This window comes from Puma concolor, chromosome D1 (genome assembly GCF_028749965.1).
Source record: "Puma concolor isolate L17-30 chromosome D1, mPumCon1.1.hap2, whole genome shotgun sequence".
NCBI lineage: Eukaryota > Metazoa > Chordata > Mammalia > Carnivora > Felidae > Puma > Puma concolor.
Window position 1 is genome coordinate 58,592,703 of NC_141676.1, and position 26,362 is coordinate 58,619,064.

At 39.0% G+C, this 26,362-nt stretch overlaps 1 protein-coding gene and 1 long non-coding RNA gene across 2 annotated transcripts in view; one reads left to right on the forward strand and one right to left on the reverse strand.

Annotated features, from left to right (window-relative positions):
• LOC147576749 (uncharacterized) overlaps positions 1 to 26,362 on the forward strand; it is a 39,050-nt gene that overhangs the window by 2,133 nt on the left and 10,555 nt on the right. The window lies entirely within an intron of this gene.
• PGM2L1 (phosphoglucomutase 2 like 1) overlaps positions 10,076 to 26,362 on the reverse strand; it is a 52,354-nt gene continuing 36,067 nt past the window's right edge. Inside the window, exons 9-14 of the mRNA XM_086678296.1 lie at positions 25,375 to 25,555; positions 22,817 to 22,910; positions 21,928 to 22,057; positions 21,504 to 21,693; positions 17,905 to 18,038; positions 10,076 to 15,748 (exon numbers count right to left, since the gene is read on the reverse strand). Of these exons, the coding sequence (XP_086534422.1) occupies positions 15,646 to 15,748; positions 17,905 to 18,038; positions 21,504 to 21,693; positions 21,928 to 22,057; positions 22,817 to 22,910; positions 25,375 to 25,555 (832 nt within the window). The 3' untranslated portion in view covers positions 10,076 to 15,645. The remainder of the gene's footprint in view (positions 15,749 to 17,904; positions 18,039 to 21,503; positions 21,694 to 21,927; positions 22,058 to 22,816; positions 22,911 to 25,374; positions 25,556 to 26,362) is intronic.

Consider the following 26,362-nt stretch of genomic DNA (forward strand, 5'->3'; position numbering starts at 1 on the left):
TTTCTCCTGCAGCGCTCCCAGTCCTCACCTTGGGTCCCAATTCTGGGTTTAGGGCCATTGAGGATTGAAAAGTGGAAACTTAATGCCAGCTCAGTGATGCTTTAAATTCTGGTCTTCTTTCCAAATCTACCTGCTGTCATTTACTTTTCAGAGTCCTCAAATGCCATTTCCATGCGTTCTGTCCAGGTTTCATAGCTGCAGTCATTGGGGAGACACAGTAGAATGTGTCCATTTCATCTTCCCGTAACTAGAACGTCCCCCATTATAATATTTAATTCTGCACCAGAGAGGAGTTTTATTTTATTTTTTTTTTTTTCAACGTTTTTTATTTATTTTTGGGACAGAGAGAGACAGAGCATGAACGGGGGACGGGCAGAGAGAGAGGGAGACACAGAATCGGAAACAGGTTCCAGGCTCCGAGCCATCAGCCCAGAGCCTGACGCGGGGCTCGAACTCATGGACCGCGAGATCGTGACCTGGCTGAAGTCGGACGCTTAACCGACTGCGCCACCCAGGCGCCCCCAGAGAGGAGTTTTAAAGTCACTCTGAGTAGCACAGGGTTCTAAGTTTAACTAAAACCGAACTAAAATGTAAATGAATTATACTACCAGTACAAATAACTATGTGACAATAGAATAGATACTTTCTAAGCACAGCTAATTGTAAGAGCTCAATTTATGCTCCTGTTTGGTATTTAGCAAGGTGGTTTTTTTTGTTTATAAACTTGTCTTAGTAGACAATGCCTATTTCTGAACATCAGAAACTGAAAAATGTGCAGAGTAGTCCCCTTTATTCACAGTTTCACTTTCAGTGGTTTCATTTACCTGAGGCCAACCAGGGTCCAGAAGCAGACGATCCTCCTTCTGACACCCTGTCAAGTCAATAGTAGCCTAATGCTCCATCACTATGCCTATGTTTCCACCTCACTTCACCTCAGCATGTAGGCATTTTATCATCTCACATCATCACAAGCAGGGTTAGTACAGTACAAAAAGATAATTTGAGAGAGAGACCACATTCACGTAACTTTTCTTATAGTATATTGTTATATTTGTTCTACTTTATTATTAGTTACTGTTCTTAATCTCTTACTGTGCCTAATTTATAAATTAGTATAGGAAAAACATAGTATATTTGGGGTTCAGTACTACCCGCAATTTTAGGCATTTCCTGGGGGTCTTGGAACGTATCCCTTGCAGATATGGTGGGACTACTCTGTTAGCTTTGAGGAAATGTTACTAGTATTATTAGGCTTTATAGTGTAAAAGTGGGGAAAAAATTGAAATGGAAAAAAGGGTGAAGGAAAAGATAAAAATTTTCACATAAATATCAAGGCAGGATAAAAGGAAAGTTTTCCAGAAATAGTAATCCTCCTTAGTTTCATGCCCTTCTCTCCTGCTCACTCCACACCAGCCACTCTGGCCTTTTCATTTCCCACTCCTGCCAAGCTCTTTCCTGATCCATGTATAATTTCTGACTAATTCCTACTCATCCTTTGAGTCATTTCCTCAGGACGTTTTATTTGTCTGAAGATTAGGTTTGAATCCCCACATTATTTAAAACACAGTTTATATTTTCCTTTGGTAGTATTTATTACAATAGTAATTTCTTATTTCTATAATTAATGACCATCGGCTCCACTAGATCACAAGCTTCGTGTAGGCAGGACTGCCTAGCGGAATACCTGGCAACAGTCATTACTCATTTAAGGAACTAGAGTTAGGGGCGCTTGGGTGGCTCATTTGGTTAGGCGTCCGACTCTTGGTAGTGGCTCAGGTCATGATCTCACAGTTCATGGGTTCCGGACCCACATGGGGTTCTGTGCTGACAGCGTGGAGCCTACTTGGAATTCTTTCTCCCTCTCTCTCTGCTCCGCCCCCATGCATATTCTCTCTCTCTCTCTCAAAATAAATAAATAAACTTAAAAAAAGAAAGAAATAGAATAAATGGAGTAGAAAGAGCATTCAAAATAAACCCATCAACCAATCTCTTTTATCAAGGGTCCTCTACGTGCCAGTCCCCTGCCAAACCCTTTATGCTATTTATCTCCTTTTTCCCTCACAGTAAGTCTATGGAACATGTATTGTTGTTCTGCATTTTACAGTTGAGAAAATCATAGTTCAGTGAGGTTAAGTGATTCATTAGCAAGATGGTAATGAAATTACCATCTGGGGACAAATTTCAGATGTGCTGAAATTGAACCCAGAATCTCCAGTTCTCGGTTGGGCATTCTTTCCTTGTATCATTACTTCAGGTGCTCATTATCAGTTCCGGGCCAGCCTCCCTTACTATACCCAAGGAGAGTTTCTGTGGGACTCACTTCCACTCACTTCTAGTGAGTTTTTTCTTCTGTTATGAAAGGATTAAACCAGTGGATTGATGTTTCTAAAAGTGTAGTCCACAGTTCATCTGCATCAGAACCATGGTGGGGACAAATGGATGTTCTTATGAAAAATTCCATTTCAAGATTCCCACCAAGACTTGTTAAATAAAAATGTGTGTGTTTGTGGTGGGGGTGGGGGGAGGAGAAAGTCAAGGAATCTGTATTTTTTTTTTTTAATTTTTTTTTTTCAACGTTTATTTATTTTTGGGACAGAGAGAGACAGAGCATGAATGGGGGAGGGGCAGAGAGAGAGGGAGACACAGAATCGGAAACAGGCTCCAGGCTCCGAGCCATCAGCCCAGAGCCTGATGCGGGGCTCGAACTCACGGACCGCGAGATCGTGACCTGGCTGAAGTCGGACGCTTAACCGACTGCGCCACCCAGGCGCCCCCAAGGAATCTGTATTTTTAACAGGCTCTTGGGGAGATTTTTATGCATGTTTGAGTTGAGGACACTTCATTAGGTGATTTCCAAAATTCCCTCTAGTTTTGACAGTTTTTACTTCTAAGACATTTGGAGGGAATGCCTTTGTATTTCTATCATCTTTTACATAGCCTGGAACTAAATATACTTTTAGTTAAATACATTTGAATTTGGAAGACATATTTAAGTCTTTGCTAAGGTACCTCTTGACCCTTAGAGTTACCATCTTTAAGATGGAAATAATAACAACAATCCCTATTCTGGCTCCCAACAGTTGATGTGGAAGATAAATTAAGTCATGTTTTTGAAAGCTCTTGTGATGACTCCAAGTTGAAGAACCATTACAGATAATAAAGTGGACACCAACAGGAGTTACTTCGGTCCTTCAAACTCACAGATGGCTGAGATACAGCTCTTTCAAGTGGACTAACTAGGGAGTTTATTAAAAAACAAAAACAGGGGCGCCTGGGTGGCGCAGTCGGTTGGGCGTCCGACTTCAGCCAGGTCACGATCTTGCGGTCCGTGAGTTCGAGCCCCGCGTCAGGCTCTGGGCTGATGGCTCAGAGCCTGGAGCCTGTTTCTGATTCTGTGTCTCCCTCTCTCTCTGCCCCTCCCCCGTTCATGCTCTGTCTCTCTCTGTCCCAAAAATAAATAAAAACGTTGAAAAAAAAATTTAAAAAAAACAAAAACAAAAACAAAAACAAAAAACAAACAAGCAAGCATCACCTTTGAAAATTACATTTCCTCCAAAGTAGGTAGGGTCTTTCCAAGGAAATAACATTTATTTTTCCGGAGAAACCTGAGGCATTCCCATAGTGCCCCCTGGTGGAACTTAGAAGCTAACTTAAATCGACCATCCTTGTCAGGCATTTATTTGCTGTTTGTTTAGCAGAGAGATGGATCTATCTATCTATCTGTCTGTCTGTCCGTCTGTCTATGTGTCTATCTATCTAAATCTGTTCTCCGCCTACACTAGGAGCTTTTGGTGGAAGTTCTCTTTGTCCCCAGAACCTACCATTCATTCTTCATGCATTCATTTAACCATTAGTGAGCATCTATGGTTCTAGGTGCTGTGCTTAGCACCCAGGATTAAGCAGAGGAGCCTGGTGGCCAACAACAACAGTGATATATGCCATGTAGGAGAAGGTACAGGGAACTATGGAAGCCACTTTCTTTGGTCAATACCCATTGATCAGTTTAGAGAAAAAGCATGGCACATTTGGGGATGGATAGCAAATATGAGGCAGGAAGTGTGAATAGGAGCTAGATGATGAAGGGCCTACTCTATTAATAAGTTTGGTTTTATGCTAAGGCCAATGGGAAACAAGTGAACAGTTTTAGAGAGGAGCGATATGATTCGATTTTTGTTTTGAGAGATCATTGTGACTACAGTGGGTTGACCTGATTGATTGGATGAAGCAAGACCAGAGGCAGAAAAAGTCAGCTAGGAAGCCACTGCATAGTCCAGGTGAGAAATGAATGTTTGGTGGGAAGGATACACAGGGAGGGTAAAATGTATTGCCAAAATTCTGTTTCTCTCTTACAAAAGTATTTTATTCTTTGTATCTTACATTTACATTATACAAATTCTTTGGTATATATGAAGTCATTCATTTAAAAACATATAACAGTGATGGGAAAAAATATTTTTGTGTTCACATAATTATAAAGATTGGAAGGGAAGGATGCATACCAAATTCATGATGAGGCTGCTTCTGAGGAGGTATGGTGGGCTGTAAAAATAGCCATGGTCCTATTCTGCCCTGTATCCACACCCGTTACTATGTGATTTTGCATTTCTTTTCTTTCCCCCTTGCATTCCTCCTCCCCTTGAATCTGGGAAGGCCTTATTACTTTCTTTAGCCAATAAAATGCAATAGAAGTGACGTGTACCAGTTCTGAGCCTAGGCCTCAAGAGGCCTTACATGCTGTGACCTTCCCTTTTGGATCCCTGCCCAGGCACCCATGTGAACAAGCCTGGGCTAGCCTGCTGAAATATGGGAGCCACATGAGGCAGAACTCAGCCAACCCAGCTGAGGCCATCCTAAACTAACCAGCACCCAATCAACTTGGCAGCTGACCCCCATCTGATAATTGGACCAGAAGAACCAGACAGATGATCTCAGTCCAAATTGCCAAGCTGTGAGACATATAAATAGTTTTGGGGTAGTTTGTTTTACAGCAAAAGTTGACCATTACAGAAACTGGTGTCTGAAAGTGAAATGCTTACCTTTAACAAAACCCCAAATTCATGGCATTGGCTTTGGGATCAGGGATGGGTGGAGATTGGAAAAATGGCAAGCAAACAGTGAAGTCTGGAAAAAATGGTGAGGAAATTGTTTGGAGGCTGGAAAAAATGGTGATCTGTGTTTTATAATAGCAAAACAATTGGCCAAAGTGTTGCCTATGGCAACTTGGAAGCTGGGGGAAAATACTCAGAAAGTGTTTGGTTAGCTAAGGACATCTCTAGGCAGAGTGTTGAAAGTGTCAGTTGGGTGTTCCTAGCTGTGTAACCTTGTAACAGGAAGAGAGGTACCAGCTAAAGAAAGAACCGGCAAAAAGAATTTAGAGAGAACAGAGAGGGACAGGACTTGGTTAAAAAATAAAACTTTTTGGGGGACACCTGGGTGGCTCAGTCGGTTGAGCGTCTGATTTTGGCTCAGGTCATGATCCCAGGGTTGTGGGATTGAGCCCCATGTCAGACTCCATGCTTAGCATGGATTAAGATTCTCTCTCTCTCTCTCTCTCTCTTTCTTTCTCTGCCTCTCTCCTGCTCATGAGCGTTCTCTTTCTAAAACAAAATTAAAAAAAATAATAATAATAAATTTTTTTCATCTTGAGGCTCTCTAGCCAGCATAGGGTTATTACAGGAAAATACATTCTGGAGATGTAGATCATATCAAAGATGTACCTGTAACACACTTTGTAAAGACTTTGAAAGAATTAGTGATATCTAGTAGATTCCTAGACAAAAAGACTTCTTGGAATCCTTCCTAACAGCAATATCCACAGAAGCCCAATTCCAAAATAGCAGTGATAAAATTGAGGGAGATGTCTCAAAAACAGTTGTGAGTATAGAGTCGACCATAATCAGATACATAGAAAACCCACAAAAATTTTAAATGAGTTGTACGTGCCAAAGTACCAACAGCTTGAACTAAAAGGAACTGAGAAATAATTCCCATTGCTACCCAGCTCCCCGCATGTGCTACTGCTTCAGAAGTAGCTAAGGAGAGAGATGGACAAGGAGGGAGGGTCCAGAGGGTGGAGCCAAGAAGCACAGAGATCAGTGGACTAGGGAGCCACTCCCAGGGAGCAGAACGCAGGCCAGAGCAAGGAATATTAGAATATCCCTTCTCCCAGGCTGGAGCCCCATCTGGTGTTTATCTAGCTGGAGTCAGAATTGCTCTGTTTAAGGATGACTATGCCCCTTTCATGCTTCTTCTTGAACAGAAATGTCTGTTGAGCTTATCCTGCCTCTGTCTCACTGTATACTCTCAGAGCAATAGTGGGAACTATGGGCATTTCACCCAGAAAGAGTGTATAAAATCAGAAGTGCCAATGGCTGAGATCAGAAACCTATTATTCAGCCTTCCCAGGATGCTTCTTCCTGCTTTTTTCTTGCTGTCTCCTGGGTCTGCAAGGCCTTTCCTTGTTTCTCTGCCCAACAGACACCTGTTCTCTCTTCAAGGCTCCACTCTAGTCCCAAGCAATTGTTTGGACCCCCTCCTGGACCCCACACAGTTGCCCCTCTCTCCTCCTACACCATTTCTGTGTTCACCTTTTACAACATTTCTTTTGTTTATTTGTTTTTGAGAGAGGCAGAGACAGAGCATGTGTGGGGGAGGGGCAGAGAGAGGCAGGCACAGAATCTGAAGCAGGCTCAGGCTCAGAACTGTCAGCACAGAGCCTGACTCGGGGCTCAAACTCACGAACTGTGAGATCACAAGATCACGACATCACGACCTGGGCTGAAGTCCTACGCTTAACTGACTGAGCCACCCAGGTGCCCCACTATTATAGCACTTCTATTGCACTGTCACTGTTCTTGTCTTCATAAAGATGGATGACATCTTACCAACCTCTTATTCACAGTCCTGCTTCCAGCAGGTTACTAAATATTTATACCGGAAGGAGAAGGGACTACCAGTCAGGAGACCTATTAGTTCCAGTTTTGTCTCTGACCAGCTCTGTGACTCAGGGTATCACTTCTCTCTGGACCTTAGTTTTCAACGGAGTAGAAATAGGAAGGGCCCTTTCTGACTAAAGACTAAGATTTATTGAAAGAATTTTAACTAGCCGTCCTCAGGTCATGGGAGTGGAGGGGGGCGGCGCGTAGTGGCGGGGAAACAGCAGTTTGGGAGTAAGACAACTTGGGTCCTGTAGAAATCCACTCCGCGGACTCAAGTGGGTCCTTGATCCGACCCTCAGGCTTCCCTAATTGTCAAGAGAGATGCTTGCACTGAATTTGGGTTCCTTGCTTTGTGCAGGGACTGTTTCTCTTGTGGGTCGTGGATCCCTGTCCACCGCGGGGGGGGTGGGGGGGGTGGGGTGGGGGGGGTGGGGGGGTGGGGAGAGTATGCATATGCGTATGTGGGAATGGAATAGCGACTGGAAGAAACTGACCCAGTTGCTGGTTTTTTTCCGCCCTTGTTCCCTCCCCACATGGGAACAAATCTCTTCTACCCTTCCCCCATGCCTTATTTAGCCTCAGGTTGATTTCTCTCCCCTCAGTTTATGACTTTTTTCCGCTTCAGTTTATGTCTGTCTCGAAGCCCTCTAGCAAATCTCAAGTAGTCCTACTTCCCAAGTCTTCATTCACATATTTCTTTGCTTTGAGTTGAATGTACTCATATAACATGTGTGTCTCCTCCCCTTTGCTTATTCACAGCCTACTTGCCTTTAAAAGCTCAGCTCAAATTCCAATATTCCAATTCAGTTCACTTCAGCTGAACCTTTTTTTTTTTTTTTGAGGGCTCATCATCTGCTTGGCTCAGTTTGGGGCACTGGGGGTACTGCATTGAGTCAGCCAATTCCAGCTTTCGGAGAGCTGGGAGAGTCCAATACACAAGCAGATCATTTCTTCCTGGTGTGGGATGTGCTGTAACAGAGGGTGGCAGAGGGAGCTATGGCCATATAGAGCAGGGCCCCTGTCCAGCTTGGCTGGTGGGGTGGGAGGTGGCAACCGGGCAGTGAAGGCTTTTTGGAAGGCATGATGCTTGAATTGAGGGTTAAAGGAGTTATTTGCGAAGTGAAGAAGTGTCAAGCGGTGTGCCCCAGGCAGAGCCCCCTCCCATATCAGGACTAAATCCCACCTTTTACTACTCTGGGCTGGTACTACCATTTCTGGTGTAGCATATTAACTCTGGATCCAGCTTTTTGAAAACTGTCCACGTGGTGATCAGGAAGGCAATTGGATGGTCATACAAGGAACAGTAGCTGCACTGTGCATATTTAGACTGAGGGAAAAGGGATTTGGAGGGAAAAGGAGATGCAGTTTGGAATCACATTGATCTTTCAAATACAATTGGAGGGCAGAAGCTTCGGGAGGCATATTTCAACTGAACACAAGAAAGAACTCTCTACTGGCCTTTAGAATTTTTTTTTATAAATTAAAAAAAATTTTTTTTCGTTTATTTATTTTTGAGAGACAGAGTGTGAGTAGGGGAAGGGCAGAGAAAGGGAGACACAGAATCTGAAGCAGGCTCCGGGCTCCGAGCTGTCAGCACAGAGTCTGACACGGGACTCGAACCCACAAGCCTTAAGATCGTGACCTGCGCCGAAGTCAGACACCTAACCAACTGAGCCACCCAGAAGCCCCTATACTGGCCTTTCTTTAAAAGAGTACAACTTGTCTTGGCAAGTTGTCACAGGAGAGGTTCAAATATAAATCTGCAGATAGTGGGAATTGATGAGGGTTGGATAAGATGAACTTTAAGGTTCTTACCAGGGATGGGGTCTCTCATACCACCTCCCCACCCACACCACCATCTCAGAGACCTTCTGCTTATGCCTTTCTATACTCTCACCTGCTGATTGAAGTCCAAGCTCCATAGCATAGCACATAGGGCTCTCTCCACTCACACCCCTCCTCAACATGCCAATAGTAAACCACTTACAGTTCTCTGCACACTCAAGCTGATCTGTGCTTGATGCGTCCTCCCTCTTTCTTTGCCTTCCCCATAATTTCCAATCGGTCAATTAACTCTCTCCCACTGTGTCTTGATGGAAAGGTATAAATGCAGTGGCCTGCCTCCTACTACCATTCAGAAGGAAGCTGGGGGGTCAAATTCTTCTCTTATCAGTTTTTGGTTTCAGCTAGGAGGAAGGCATGTCACCAAAGTATCACAAAAGCCAACTGGGCCTTCTTTCTAGTGCTTTGAATCCAAAGACATAAGGAATAGATAAAGGTGATCTGGTGGATTGGGGGTAGTGGGAACAGTGTCCTGAACAGGCTGTTCCAACAATAAAATGGCTGCTGTGTCTTTTTTCCTACTTTGTAGCCTTCTGGAGGGCCCTTGGTACCTACATATTTCCAACTTCATAAATATTTATAAAATGAAATAATGAAGCATGGGGTGCCTGGGTGACTCTGTTGTTTGAGTCTGACTTCAGCTCAGGTCACGATCTCACAGTACGTGAGTTCAAGCCCCACGTCGGGCTCTGTGCTGACAGCTCAGAGCCTGCTTCAGATTCTGTGTCTCCCTCTCTCTCTCTCTGCCCCTCCCCGGCTCATGCTCTGTCTCTCTCTGTCTCAAAAATACACAAACATTAAAAAAATTAAAAAAAAATAATGAAGCAGAAGGATAAAATAATTTAAAGCAAGCTGCATGCAAGATGAGACCATTTAATGATTAGAATCAGAATTAAAGAGAGGAAAATAAAGACAGGAGAATGGTCCTATCACTAACAGAAATGAGGAAGTGCAAGTTTAGGGAAGACAGGAAGGAAGGACCAGGAATAACAAATATATTATAATATATATTTAACTTTTTATTATGTTAACTGATGCTAAGGTGAATAGACAAATTAGGTCAAATGAAAGAAAGAGAAAAATAAGATGGAAAAAACTTGAATATTAGCTCTTTCTTCTGGGACTTCTGATGAACCAGTTTATGAACATGTTTAGTGAATAATAAGCTAGAATATTCATTTAGGCTGAAAGTAGGTTCTAGGTATGCCATGCATATATTTCAAAAATATGTTCCATTTGGATAGCAAACTTTATGAACCACACAGTAATTAAGATAATAAAAATTACACAGAGACTCATGCTTATAAAGAGGCCTGTTTATTACCGATAACACTTCATTTGCTAAAACCACAAGAAATCCACTCACAAACACTTCAAGTGCAAATTCTCACAGGCAGTACTTATGATACATCCTGGTGTTTTCATTGGGAAAAAAATGAGAAAATGTTGACAGAAACTGTTAAAACAAGGGCACAATTTGAGCAACTGCTGCACAAGTCAGAAAAATAATTCATTCTTAACTGTATATATTTTATCTGGCATATTCAATGACATAATACAAAGAGTTTATTTTAGCCTAAAACAAAAAGGCCTCACCATATATACAGATGCAGACTCTTGTTTGAGTGCCTCTTTTAAGATATATGATGAATCATAACAGTGGACAAAAATATACCAAATAGTTTCAAATTAGTTGTGACTCACTTGGAAGGTAGCACTATTAGGCTCAAAATGGCACTTATAACCCGTGATATTAAGTCTACATAGATACCTTCTTAGCCTACTTGGCCATCATCTTGCTTTGAGTGTAAAATACTAGGCATTATATATAATTTGCAAATAGGAATATGCTCTGCTCTCTCAAAAGAAACAGTATTTAAGGGTGTGCATGCTTAATGAAGATTTATCATAAATTCCAGCAATGAGAAATGCTTAAAAAAACTGAATCAGAAAATTAACATTTTTGATTGTTTCTTAAACTATTAGTTTCTTTAAAATACAACCCCCTAATTCCTACTGTCACCAACTAGGCACTCTATAACAGGTACTATATCTGGGGGGCAGGGGGAGGGTGTGGGTATGAAAAACTAATAAAACATGATCTCTGCTCTCAGGGAGCTGATAGTTGGGTGCTCCTTCTCGGTCAAGAAATGCCAATGAGTTAATGAAAACAAACGGGCCAACACCTCTGACAATATTACATAAGGCTCAGTGAACGGAGCTGTTTCAGTTCAGTTTAATTTGGCATTAATACTTTCAAAGTTCAGTTTTTAAAAGGCAGGGAATATCCTAGGTATGTCCTATGTCTATATTTCCCAAAGTCAGTGTGTGTACCACCAGGCAGACGCGGCAATTGAGGAGGGTAGAGGGGGAAAACTGAGAGGCCGTGTGCTAAATGTGGTGCTCCTTGCCGGCAGCACTGGTTTCCGTGAAGACTGAAGGAATCATCTTTATGTCGAAACAGTTTTATTATGGAGAATGCAAAATTCAACTTACGTTTTTAAGACAGAACACGAAATTTCACGAGTGGTAGACTACTTCAGATTTTGTGCTTGGGCCCCTTCCCCCTCCCCCCCCCCCAAGAGTATTTATACTCTTCTGCTTTAGGGTGGAAATATTTGAGAAGCAAACTTTAGATATGTCATTTGCCCTTACCTTGGACATGTTACTCATTCTTATATGTCCTCTTTTTCAAGTACACAGTCTTGAATGAACAAAGAGAAAAGATCATTTAATGAATGTAATAGTATGGTTAATTTTTTAAAGTAACCAATGGAAAACTTTAACTTTGTTTCCACCTGGAACTAAAGAATATCGTGCTGTGTTAAGTCCTGCAAAGAAAGATCCTCTTCGTTCCACCTGGGACTTCTTACGGCTTATGGTAAGATGCTTTGGGGACAAATGTGAAAAAAGATTTCCTCAAATTTTGTGCTTTGGATACCCCAAGTACAAGGAAACCTGAAATAATATGTGAGATCAATTGACCATTCAATTGATTAGTAGGACTCTTTCCTCATCAGTTTCTAGAGCAATCTCAGAAAAACAAATGAATTGTAAAAGGCTATAATAAATTAACATATAGTAGTATCCAGACAGACCAAAAAGGTTATGAAATAGATTTAAAATTACTTCTTACAATGTCTTAAATATTCTCACAATAATAACAAAATAACCAAAAGTCCAAAAAACAGACATAGTTTATGAACACGTTTAAAGCATTCTGAATGAATACAATTAAGATTTCTTATCAGTGAGGTAATAGGGCAATAGCTTTTCACAGTAACAAAATGTGGGAGGGGACCTAGGGAAAAAGGGAGGTAGAGAGAAAAAGGCATAAAATAAATTTATCCAATCAAAATTTGGATTTTTCAAGCATCACAAATATCAGTGGAAAACATCTGAAAGAAATACCAATAGCAGCAATTCATAGTTCATAGAACAATTTCTCCATTAAACTCCAGCTAATACCTTTGTTCGATCAATTCCAGAAGCAACCTCCTTAAGAAATAGGAGGTCTATTTCCTATATAAAGTTATGCCCAGAGTATCCAGTCTTTTTCCACTGGATCCACACTATTATGCCCAGAGTATACAGAGTCTTCCTCTCTGCTGAAGTTAGGACACCCAAATAACAATACAGTTAAAACAAAACCCTCAAATATCCTATAATGCTATATAGTCTTCAAGATGAATAAAATGGTGTTCAAGTCTCACTTATTTGCCAGGTTAAATTAAAAACAATATCCAAGCAGGTCTTTATGCAGTGAATAAAGACTGCACTCATGCGTCTACTACTCAACATATACAAAAACTCTCTTGTGAGCTAAATTCTTCTAGATAAGGAGCAAAAACTCAAATGTAACTTTCAGTGCTATGATATCATCATTGTCCCAACCTGAGTTTTAAAAAAAAGTATTGGAAGGAACCTTTAAAATCCATTTAGTACATTCCTTAATATATAAATTTGTTATTTAATTTTTTAAAAAAGATCTTTATTCTTTTTTAGTCTGTCCTCATTGAAGATAGAGAATAGTTTGATATATTTCTTCTTACTTTGAGCCTTTCAATAAAAGATTCAACTAATAACTTAAGAAGACTTATTAAACTATCTCAACAGCTTTCTCCCCTCCAGAGTTAAATGATCTTAATTCTTTGAACTCTTTCTCACAAGTCTTATTTTCCAATTTGTATTATATTCCTTTTTATTTCTGCTATGTCCTCTCCTCCCCAGTTCCCATATGATCCTAAGACACAACATCCTAGCAGGAATTGAATCAGTAAGAGGGGTACTTTTTCTCACCTCCTAAAACTTGGCTTCCTTTTAGTGGTTGCTAATAAAGGAAAGAAAGCAAAAGGTTCGCTATTTGTTCATCATAATAACAAACACAGCTAAATAACTTGCCCAACAGCCAGTTTATTCCCTACTTTTTGAGAGGTTAGTTTGCCCTTCACAAGAAGTTGTTCCTGTGCCATCTTATTGACTTTTCTATTGTTTGTTTATTTCTACTGCTTATTTTCAATGTATTCTTTGACCTTGCCCCACTAGTTTGTTCCTTTTCCCCAAAACTCTAGAGAAGCCCAGTTTTGATCTATATACTCAAGGAGAATGCATTCATTTTTGTGATATAATTCATAAAGAAAAAGCTAAACAATGTAGAGCCCAAGGCTGAGACTCATGGGCCAGCACCTCTGCCCTTCCTGGTTGACTTGGATTACTGATTTATTCTATTAGGCCACTGTATACCCACTATGTCAAGTTCATGTTAAAATACCATGCTTACATAGACTTGAGAGCTTGGCTAGAATCTAATAATTCCCTCAATCTATACATTTCAGGAACATTTGTAAAATTTTGTTAATTTTAACTTTGGATTTTTAAATTTTTGAGATAACCTAAGCTTTCATAACTTTTCACCTTGATTAAGATGACTTAAACATTGTATTATATTAAAGCACTCAAACTGTTCTCTTTATAATAGAATGACAATCATGACATGGCTTTAGTGATTATGAATGGGCTATCATATCATTTTAGCTTCACTTTGTTCTTCAGTCATGGAAACACAGACACTAAAGCTCAATACACATATTTTTGATATATATAGCATTGTTTATAATACTTGGCAGAATATAGGCTATCTCCTAAGTTACATTCTACATTCCTTAAAGCCAATAAAGCAAAAAAGTATACACATTTTCCCTAGTGCAAAGCCTTTGAAAACAATGTCATTCAGAAGTATGGTGCTCTACCCTTAGCTAGCTATTACCTACAGTCATACAAGATCTAGCTATAAGAAAGGAAGGAACAAATTAACAATAGTGGCAATACAATAATTTGAAAATTATACTTGGACTATATGGGTTCAACCAAATGTTAGCTGATAGCTGCAATAAACCAAACTGTTATTTAATAAATGTTTAAATTTTATGTTATTATTATTTTTTACGAAATAAATTCTCTAATACCAGTTATATCCCACTAGCTATTTGTTCAGTATAATTACACACAAGGCCTTGTGATTGTTACCTCTTAACTACAGCACTTGGGTTTAATTATTCTGTGAGTTATATAGGACAGGATACACTTTAAGGAGATTAAACGGTATTTCTCTATTAAGACTTTTTTAGAAGTCTGGGGAATCAACCAAAAGTGACCTTCCAAAATTTTTTTCCATATTGGTAAAGAATACTCTTGAGATCAGAAATTCTACAGTGGCCAGCAAGATGTTAGAACAAACTGGAATTTAGTTTTAAAACATGTAGTTTTAGTGTTTTCTAACACCTAAAATCTGGATATTTTATTTCTTAGTAAAATTAGCATTACTTCATCTGATAAAGGAATAAATCTACTTATAAAAATGTAATTCCAAAGTTAGACATTTAAATAAATTTAGAGCTCCTTTCTCAGTTCAGATTTTTTTTCTTTACTTGAAGGCTGTGATTACTGAGCCTGAATTCTAACATGAAGATCCTTCAGTATAGTTACACTGAGTTTGCCTTTATTAACATTTTTATTTACATTCATAAGATTTTTTTAAAGGGCAAATTTATTTGCTATAGAGGGGAAGCACCTACATAGTTTGGAAGATTTCCTCAACTGTCTGAAAATTGGCTGATTAAATTATATTCAATGCAGGAACACTGTTTTAATTCATACCATACCCTGAGAAGGCACTAAGAAATCTGACAAGAACGAAACCACTAGGAGCATTGCCACTATTGTTTTACGTTCAGTAAACGTCAGAATTTTAAATACGTACAATAAGTTCACACTACATTAAGAGCACCTGAAAAAGAGAAGCTGAAACCACATATTGTAACATCGGTTCTAAGCTAAAAATGCAAATACCCTATTTCAAATACTCTACTTTGTAAGTTAATACCTGTGACATAACAATGACACTTTCCCACAGTATTATGGGAGCAATGCCATTTTCTTGTCAATTTTATAGATTAATTTCCTTAACTAACTCTACAATTATATAGCATTTATCTGCCTTTTTTTTTTAAAAACCATGCTCTACACAATTATAATATGGAACTAAGCTTAATCACACTTAAATAAGAAAACTCACTTATGTATTGTTTTTTTTTTTTTGTTAAAGGAAGAACAACGTGTCACTATAATACTTTTAATGCAATGACTTTTGTTCAAGATTATGAAAAAATTTGAATCATTTCTCTCCAGACCATTGCATTTCAAATTGATAGTTTGTTTAGTCAGCTAACCAAAAGAAAGAAAATAAAAGTAAAAGGATACTTGGCCAGAGGAGATAGGGAGAGAATGCTAATATGATGTCAACACATGGAGTTCTTTGCTGTTCTGTTCCATGTGCCAGTGCAAAGAAATGATGTACTGGTGTGCACTAAACAGAACGCCAGATCAGTCCATTTTTACTGGGCTCAAGAAAATTCTCAATCAGAGCTTCAATGAGTTTCTTCAATTCCTCTTCTAGTAAGGCAGTGTCACTGAAGAGAAAGATTAAGGGTTTTGAAATTCTTCATTTTCATCACCTTAAAATTCATTTAAATTGTTATAATTTTAAGAGGACATATTCCAGAGAGGATGATCAAACAATTTGTTAACAAAACAGAAGTTCACTCAGTTAAAACAAAACAAGACTAAAGGGGAAACGATCACACACACACAAAACACAATTATCACCAACTGAAGTTGAATTTCACGAAAGGGAGTTTCTTGGTACACAGTACATGGATGAGTTTCGGTATATCTACAGATTTCTCCTGAGTTAGGCAATTTAATGGCCTAGAACACCAATACTAGGTGTTATGCTAAAATGGCTTCCTGAAAACTTTGAAGGATACCCAGTAAATATTATGGGATGACATGGCATGATTCAGGTACAGAGGGAGATGTGACTAGAAAAATGAGATGTTTAAAAAATAAATATACACTTACAGGTATGTGCTTCAAAGTCATCACTGCTGTTGCCCAAAAGATTTCCCGGAAAGCCTCTTCTCAACTGACTTCACAATCATTTTTTGTTACTTTAATAATCATCCTTTAGTTTTAGCCAAATATAGCATTACCCAGTTTGGTTTCCTTTAAACTCTACTCTGAATGACTTCAGGATGTCTTTTTGCCCCCAAAGGAAATAAAATCTACTCTTAAATGCAAAGACTTAGGAACATACAAAATAATGTACCTCGGACTCTGAAGGCAATTCCAAAAAATCTCCTTCCCAAAAGTATATTAATCAGTGACAAGGTACTACTTTTAGTAAGTTTAAATAGCATTTGAGATGTTTATTAAAGTCAATTTAGTCACAATTCTTACTCTTAAAAGGCAATAAATTAGGCAGATTAAGTCAAATCATATTTGATGTAAAAAATGAATATTCTCAGAGCGCCTGGGTGGCTCAGTTGGTTGAGCATCCATCTCCTGATTTTGGCTCAGGTCATGATCTCAGTTTGTGGGATTGAGCCCCACAAGGGGCTCTGTGCACAGAGCCTGCTTGGGATTTTCTCTCCCTCTCTCTCTCTCCCTGCCCTTCCACTGCTCATTCTCTCCCTCCCTCTCTGTCTCTCTCTCAAAATAAAATTAAAAAAAAAAAATTTTAAAAATGAATATTGTCTGAAAATAAATTATTTGTTCATCATTTCTTTATGTTCAACATATAACAGTTAAAGCTCACAGAACCTTCCAGTAATAAAAATTCACTAAAATTTAAAAATTCAATTTCTAAATGATACAGCTGGTTTGGAAAATAGTCTGACAGTTTCTCTGAAGGTTAAACATAGAACTACCATGTGACCTAGCAATTCTACACCACCTATATACCCAAGTGAAATGAAAACATGTCCACACAAAAATTTTTGCACAAATATTTGTAGCACTGCTATTCATTAATAGTTAAAATGTGGAAATAACCCAAATGTCCACTGCCTGAAAATGGATAAAAAATGGATAAAAAAGTTTTATAACCCATACAATAGAATATCATTAGGCCATGAAAACAATTTTTTTTAAAAAAGGAATAAAGTGCTGATTCATGCAACATGGATGAAACTTGAAAACATTATGTTAAGTAAAAGATGCCAGTCACAAAGGGCTAGATATTGTATGATTCCATTATATGAAATGTCCACAATAAACTAGTCTATAATGACAGTAGATTGGTGGCCGCCTAGGGTGAAGAGGGTGGGGGATAGCAAGTGATTGCTAATGGGGATGGTGTTTCTTTTTGAGGTGATGAAAATGTTCTAAAATTGTTAGTAAAAAAAAAAAAAAATGATTGTGGCAAACCATAAGAGACTCTTAAATACAGAGGACAAATTGAGGGTTGATGAGGGTGGGGAAAACAGATGATGGGTATTAAGGAGGGCACTTGTTGGGATGAGAACTGGGTGTTATACATGATGAATCATTGGAATCTACTGAAGCCAAGACTACACTGTTATGTTAGCTAATTTGAGAATAAAAAAAAAAGAGAATACATGGAGAAAAAAATTGATTGTAATGATTTCACAATATACTAAAAACCACTGAATTGTACACTTTGGGTAAACTGTACAGTATGTGAACTGTATCTCAATAAACTTTATATATGTGCATGTGTGTGTGTGTGTGTGTGTGTGTGTGTATTCAAAAAATCAATTCTCACCTCTGCTCTGGTGATGCACACATCTCTGCGTAATACTTTATCTTGGGTTCTGTCCCGCTTGTCCGAAGAGTAGCCACACAGCCATTTTGAAAAGTAAATGTAATCATTTGGCTGTTTTTACTCACAGGCAGCACCTATGCACAATTTTAACAACAGCTTAGTTACACTCAGTACCTTTTTCATTTTCAAGAGTTGTAAAACATACGCTACTTATATGAGGTATCTAAAGGAGTCAAATTCATAGAAACAGAAAGTAGAAGGCTGTTGGCAAGGGCTGGTGGGGGGCGGGGGCAGTTGTTTAATGGTATGGGGTTTCAGTTTAGCAAGATGAAAAAGTTCTGGAGATTTGTTGCAAAATAATGCAGATATAGTTAACATTGCTGGGCCTGCATGCTTAAACAGTTATGGTGGTACCTATTATGTTATGTGTTTTTTACAGTTGAAAATATTTTTAAAAGAATCATAAAATACAAGAGTACATACATAATAATTTATAAATATACCATGTACTTAACATTTATAATAGTACAGGCATTGGGTTATATACATGGTCTCTAGGCCTCAAGAATAATCTTCCAAAGTAAATATTACTTCCAATTTACCGACAAGTTTCAAAAAGAGTAAACAACCTAGTCGAGGTAATCAGCTAAAGTGGCAGAGCAAGAAGCTGAGGCCAGGCCTATTTGTACCAAAGTCCAAACTGCCTCTACATTTGCAAAGCGCTTTACAATTTCAAAGCACTTTCACAGTTTATCAATAGCTTCCAAAGCAGAGTGCCCATATCCTAGAGGACTGGGCAAATAACCTACTGGGGTACAAAAAAATTGTATACTTTTTATGTAAAAGTTAAAAAAAGAAATAAAGCTTTACTTTTGACATTGAACATATGGATTAACACTTGTACTCTTCCTGGACCACAGATCTGTCTATGAAGGTATCTTGGGGGACCTGTGGGGGTTGTACTGTGACATGGGTTTGACAGTGGTGCCTTTCACCAGGTGTCCTGAGCCTGGTCCTCTCCGTGAAACCCCTCCCTCAGTGGTATTACCATACACCGGTTGCTTAAAACAGTCACCTTCTGGGGTTCCTGGGTGGCTCAGTCGGTTAAATGTCCAACTTTGGCTCAGGTCATGATCCTGCAGTTCATGAGTTTGAGAACCACAATGGGCTCTGTGCTGACAGCTCAGAGCCTAGAGCCTGCTTCAGATTTTGTGTCTCCCTCTCTCTCTGCCCCTCCCCTGCTCACACTCTGTCTCTTTCTCTCTCTCAAAACTAAACATTACAAAAAATTAAAAAAAAAACCAGACACCTTCTTCTCCTCTTTTTCACTCACAGACCATCAATTAGCAAGTCCTGTGTATTCTACTTCGCCCAACTTTCTATCTCCACTGCTACTATATTAAATTTAGGGGCACCTGGGTGGCTCAGTCAGTTAGGCATCCAACTTTGGTTTAGGTCACGATCTCATGGTTCGTGAGTTCGAGCCCAGCATCAGACTCTTCTGCTGTCAGCATGGAGCCGCTTCAGATCCTCTGCCCCCTCCTCTCTCTGCCCCTACCCCACTCTCAATCTCTCTCTCAAAAATAATAAACATAAAAAAAATTCAGGCTCCCATCATCTCTCAGCTTGATTACTGAAACAGCATATGAACTGATCTTCCCGCCTGGGAGTTTGTCCCTCTCTAACCCGCACACCGCACAGGCCATTCTGCCTCAAACTCCACACTACCACTACAGTTGTAGAGAACTCCTTGTGGTTCTATGAAGGAGAACATGTCTTCTCACCTCCAGATCTAGCACCTGCTGCTCCGTTTGCCTGAACACCCACTGTTCCTCCTACATCTGGATAACTCCCACTCTTACTCAACTCCCAAAAGTCCTCTAGAATGTATTCCATAAGCCTCCCAAATCCGAGCAGGGGTCCTTCCTATGCTCTTCCATGGCACCTTATGCACCCCCTGGTTGCATTTGTCACGTTGTAATCAGTTTCCTTCCATTTCCCCACTAGACTCTTGAGTGTAGAAACAGCGCCTTTGTCATTGCTCTATCTCCAGTGTGTCTGTACCTGTAGCACCAAAGGATTCTGATAAATGCCTATTGAACATACACATGAATATCAATCTGAAATGTGAAGAAAAACCTAACAAAGTCTTTGACACTTACTAAGTGACCTTAGGGGATTAACAACATCTATAGCACCTGCCTTATAAAATTGTTGTAAGCATCTGCAGAGAACACACAGAAGAGTACTCTGAATAATGAATATCATAAAGCTTGAAGGGGGTTAATAGGAAAAAAGCATCACAGCAAGAACTACTCTGAGCACAGCAACAGTAGTGAAATAAAAAGAAGCAAAAAATTTGGTTCTTCTCTTCAAGCAGTTTACAAAGACAGAAAAATAGATACACACATCCTTGCACATATACAGAATACCAACAACTGGGAACCAATATTTGCTGACCAGATGACTATACACACATAAAAGGATTATGAGCTATATTATACACAAGAAGTTGCAGATTTCCCAAAATATATTATGCCCCTAGCAACTTGAGACATCAGGACATTATAAATGGAAATTTAGGCTAATAACCATAACAATAACCAAATACATATGATCAATCTATAGCATTTAAATATTTGTTGAGCACCTACCACGTAGGCAGGAGCCTTGAGAGGCACAGAGGTGTATCAGAAATGGATCTGCCATGTACAACACAATGATAAGATAGAAAGTGATAAGTGACAAGAGGAAGGCACCATATATAATGACCTCAGGAGGAAGATATCTAATTTTGGGACCTGGAGGGTATGTGGAGGAGGTGACATTTGTCTGAAGTCTTAAATAATGGCTAAGGTGTGGACCTGCAGCAACAGGAAGGAAACAAAGACTGAGGAAATAGCTTGAGCAAGAAGAGAGAAATTTTTAATAAAAATGTATGCATGTAAGAAACTACTAAGTTGTTCTATTTGGCTACAGGTATAGGGAATAAGGTTGAAAACGGAAGTTACAAATAGAAGGGGGTTAATTGTGAACTTTGAAACAACAGGCTTTTAGGCTTTATTTTCAGCATTATATAGCATCATCACACATTCTCCCTCTCTCCTTCCCTTTCTCTTTTTGTCTAATTCTCTTTCCCATCTCCCCACATGGAGAAAGAGGAGGACAGGATCAGAGGCAGGGAGGCTCTGGGATTACAACTGCTCTGAAGATGGGGCACCTGGGTGGCTCAGTCGATTAAGCGTCAGACTTCGGCTCAGGTCATGACCTCATGGTTCGTGGGTTTGAGCCCTGCGTCAGGCTCTGTGCTGACAGCTCAGAGCCTGGAGTCTGCTTCAGATTCTGTGTCTGTCTCTCTCTCTCTCTCTCCCTCTCTCTCTCTCTCTCTCTGCCCCTTCTTGGCTCACACTCTGTCTCTCTCTCTCAAAAATAAACAAACATTAAAAAAACAAAAAAAAATTGAAAAAAAAATGCTCTGAAGAAAAACAATGAATCCCCTAGTTTCAAGACACTCACAGGCTTGAATTTCCACCATTTCACTATAGTACAAAGTACTACAAATTGTTAAAAAACTTAAAAAAATATATATGGGTACTTACTGATTTCTTATTAGGCTGACTGCTGTCATATCCAGTGGTAACATCCCGTATATGCAATATAGCAAATGCCCCACAAAATTTTGGATATTCTTTTGGAGAATCAAAATTGCGAAGCCTTTCAAATATACTTTTGATGGTAATCGGATCATAACACAAGAAATAGGATGTTTTTGAAATGTGATAACCATATCTGCACAAAAATTTAAAGTGTTAAAATCAGATGTCAGATAACTCTTCAGGAAAGCACATATTAAAGATAAGCCTATTATTGTATTATGTAGAAAGTGGAAGTCTTTAGTTCAGTTTTAGAACTTTTTAAAAAGGATTGGCTATTTTCAAAACCAAATTTAGAAATCTAAAAGGAGAACCAAAAAATTGAGAAATTTAGCAATTGAAACTAGAAATTCATAATAACATAACTTACTTTTCATAAACCTTAGTCAGTTGTTGTTTCAATGTTATGTTCATGGTTTCCAGGTAAGCTGCCATCTCAGCAACAACAACGGCTGCACTCACCCCATCTTTGTCCAAAACTGAAGTTCCACACAGAAAACCTGAGAATTAAAACACATTTTTGAAAAAAGGGGAAAACTTAAGCCTATAATAATTTCAATAGTTTTAGTGGTGCCTGGGTGGCTCAGTGGTTAAGCATCCAACTCTTGGTTTCGGCTCAAGTCATGATCTCACGGTTTCATGGGTTCGAGCCCCACATCTGGCTCCATGCTGATGGTATGGAGCCTGCTTGGGATTCTCCCTCTCTCTCTTCCCCTCTGCACTCATGCTGTCCCTCTTTCAAAATAAATAAATAAACTTGAAAAAAATAATTTCCAGGGGCGCCTGGGTGGCTCAGTCGGTTGAGCGTCCGACTTCGGCTCAGGTCATGATCTCACAGTCCGTGAGTTAGAGCCCCGTGTCAGGCTTTGTGCTGACAGCTCAGAGCCTGAAGCCTGCTTTGGATTCTGTGTCTCCCTCTCTCTGCTCCTCCCCCGCTCATGCTCTGTCTCACTCTCTCTCAAAAATAAACATTAAAAAAAATTAAAAATACTAATTTCAATAGTTTTATTTCTTCAGAAGAACAAATGAATTTAAGAGCCTAGTAACAGATGATACCCCTTGATACTGAAGGTATTTAGGGAATTTTTAAGGGTCTTTTTTCCCCACGATGAAAAATGCAGCCACATATTTCTGAGTTCTCTATGGTTTTTACAACACAAAATGCAAAACCAGAAGACAAAAACTCCTCTCCATAGAATTACTATATTTAAAAAGATGCTCTCATTCAAATTTCAAAGATTTTAATATTTACTACATACCAATTGACTCCTCAAATGCAAAAAGGACTTCTTTCCCATTTTCCAGGAGGTCTTTTATCCTACATCCAATCCATTTAAAACCTGGTAATGTTTCCTGAAATGCACAGAAGGCCACTCTAGTTAAGTGACTCCTCATAAAAATATAGTAAAGCCTATTGCTAAACGCACATAACACTCTCATAGTGATCTTCTGTTACGGTGTTTGGTCCACACAGATTTATAAAGTAGTAAGCATACAGCCAGGAAATGCTTGGATTCACATTGCCACGACTGATGAACTACTATTCATTGAGCACACAAATAGGTGATTTGCACCAAATACAGTCCAGCAGTTAAAAGTGGTGATACAAATAGTAACATAAATACACACATCTATTATGATCATCCACTATTTATCAAGCACTGTTAACGGGTGCTCTATATCACTGTCTTTTTAAATGCTTACAAAAACTCTGTTACTGAAATAGAGGCTCAGTAAATTTGCCCAAGATTATGCCGTATATGAGATAGAGCCAGGATTCAATTACACTGCTTCTCAGAAACTGTCTTTTAGGCTGTATTATAAGTACTAATATAAGAGCACCCTACAAAGGGTGTGATTTAGTCCCCCTGAATAATTGAAGGCCATAAAGGTTTTTAATGATACACTTACAACATTATCACAGCATAAGCTTGAACCAAGTGTTCCCTACTCTAATACCATGGCCTAAATAAACCCAAGAGAGTTACTGAGCCCTTCTTTGGTAATTAGATTCAAGGACTTTTCATCTGATGAGCTACCGTTCACTTTAAAGACATGAACTGTCTGGGGTGCCTGGGTGGCTCAGTCAGTTGAGCGTCCAACTTCAGCTCAAGTCATGATCTTGTTGTTCCTGAGTTCAAGCCCCACATCGGGCTTTGTGCTGGTGGCTCAGAACCTGGAGCCTGTTTCAGATTCTATGTCTCCCTCTCTCTCTGCCCCTCCCCCATGCATGCTCTCTCTCTATCAAAAATAAATAAAACATTAAAAAAAAAAATAAAGACATGAACTGTTTTATGGGGCGCCTGGGTGGCTCAGTGGGTTAAGCATCCAACTTCAGCTCTGGTCATGAACTCGCGGTTGGTGAGTTTGAGCCCTGCATCTGGCTCTGTGCTGACAGCTCAGAGCCTGGAGTCTGCTTCAGATTCTGTGTCTCCCTCTCTGTCTGTTTTTCCCCTGCTTGCGCTCTGTTGCTTTCTCTCAAAAATAAATAAAGATTAAAAAAATAAATAAATAAAGACGTGAACTGTTTTAGAGTCAACAGAAAGAGCATGTGATAGACACTGATTCTAGAGCTGACCATTACTAGCTTATGATTCCCAATTCACCTCTCTACTTCCTCAGTGGGAAAAAATAAAAGCCAAAAACCTCTGCTACCTCCTTACATACAACAACACAAGGAAGCAAATTTATAATATTGGTCTCCAGAATCAGATTCTTTTTTCTCTTTTGTGCTCATTGTATGTTGTTTTTGCCAGAGATATTAACAAGGAGAATGTTAACATTAATATAATTCAGAATCTCAAGCTTGAATAAATTTTCAATTTCTGCTCTTTTGCTGTTTGTATTTCTTTAAAAGCCTGAGAATGAAAGTTCCATTTCATTAAAACAGGTATAATTTTATTTTATTCAGCCAATTAATGTTAAGACCTGTAGCTTGGCTGTGGCTAAAAAAAAAAAAAAAAAAAAAGAAGGCCCAGAGGTGACATTTACACTGACATTTTGGCAAAGATGGCAGAGGAAAAGCAATTTAATTGGCATCAGTTTCAGAAGCTCTAAAAACTGTCAGCTTAACCGCCTGAGACAGAGGTTACAGATCTGTGCTGAGAGTGAGTCATTATTTGTTTTTTTGGATGGAGAATCATTGGGTCTTCATTTACAATTTAGAAGACTGCTTTAATTTTCTTAAGACTGAACCTGAAGAGCCTAAACAGTGGTCGATGATACCTACAATTTTTTGGAATGGAGTTTATGCTACTGATGAGATCACTAGGAGCAAGATTTTCTCAGTATGAAAACCAAGTATTGTTGTATGAAATAATAAGCATTAATTCAATTTTTAAAGAACATCTTATCTTAGTTCCAGAAATTCACATACTGGATGAACTTGGCTCAAGGTGTCTGAATTGTCAAAAGATGAGCAAATTTTAACAGAATTAGAAAAAAGGGGGGATTATAAATCAAATCAATAAAAGTCAGTTTTAGTGGGGAGGTGAATTTAATGTATAGAAATTGATTTAGAGGGGCACCTGGGTGGCTCAGTTGGTTAAGCATCCGACCCTTGATTTCAGGTCAGGTCATGATTTCATAGTTTGTGAGTTTGAGCTCTGCATTAGGCTCTGTGCTGATCGCTCAGAGCCTGCTTCGGATTCTCTCTCTCCCTCTCTCTCTCTCTGCCCCTCCCCCAGCTCGTGCTCTCTATCTCAAAATAAATAAACTTGAAAAAATTGTCAGATTAATGGGTTTAAGTAATAGCTCATGTAATTTTAAAAAAGAAATTGATTTAGAAAAGTAGCACACAGATATTATCTTTTCTTACTTCAAAATGAAATCCTTCTTCAAGTGCAATTGCCTTCAAAATTTTGGAAGAGACTGTGGTGGCTAACATATAAACGTTCTTCACATCAGCATTTCTTGATTTATTTTTCTTCCAGCAATCAAACATCCACCACCCAAACAAAGCTGCCAACTCATTCCCTGTGAAAACTTTCCAATGACCACTGGAGAGAGAATGAAAATTCAGTTCAACACTTTTATAACTTCTTATTAAAATTTCTTGACCCTAAGACATACAAACAAATTACCATCCTTCACATAGGAAAATCCAAGAACTATTATATGAGATTTTTGAGAAAACATTTAGTACCATTTCTTACTCACCAGGGGTGAACTTTGGGTAGAAATGGCAGCAATGTCTGCTGAAAAATTATTACATTGTAACTTTTATTCTCTTACTTAATGAGAGAAAAATTTAGAATATGATATCCTGTCTGTGTAAGGACATTTGTCACAACATTATAATGATAAAAATCCACAGCAACCCAAAGGACCAAGATTAGAAAATGATTGTATTCATAAAGCAATCTGCTGGGGTATTATTCCATTTTAAGAATTAATATTTTAAGGGGTTCCTGGGTGGCTCAGTTGGTTAAGCGTCTGACTTTGGCTCAGGTCATGATCTTATGGTTCGTGGATTGAGGTCCTGCATCGGGCTCTGTGCTGACAGCTCAGAGCCTGGAGCCTGCTCCAGATTCTGTTTCCCTCTCTCTTTGCCCCTCCTCCACTTGTTCTCTCCCTCTCTCTCTCTCTCTTTCAAAAATAAAAATAAACGTTAAAAAATTTAAAGAAAAGAATATTTTAAGCAATATTTAAGGACTGAAGAGTGTTCATAGTTCAATATTAAGTGGAAGACAATGAAAATATTAAAATATATATAGTATAATAACAATTTTATAGAAACAATTATAGCATATCTCAAATATCTGAGTAGAAAAAATATAGAAAGGAAATGGCAAAATATCAACCTA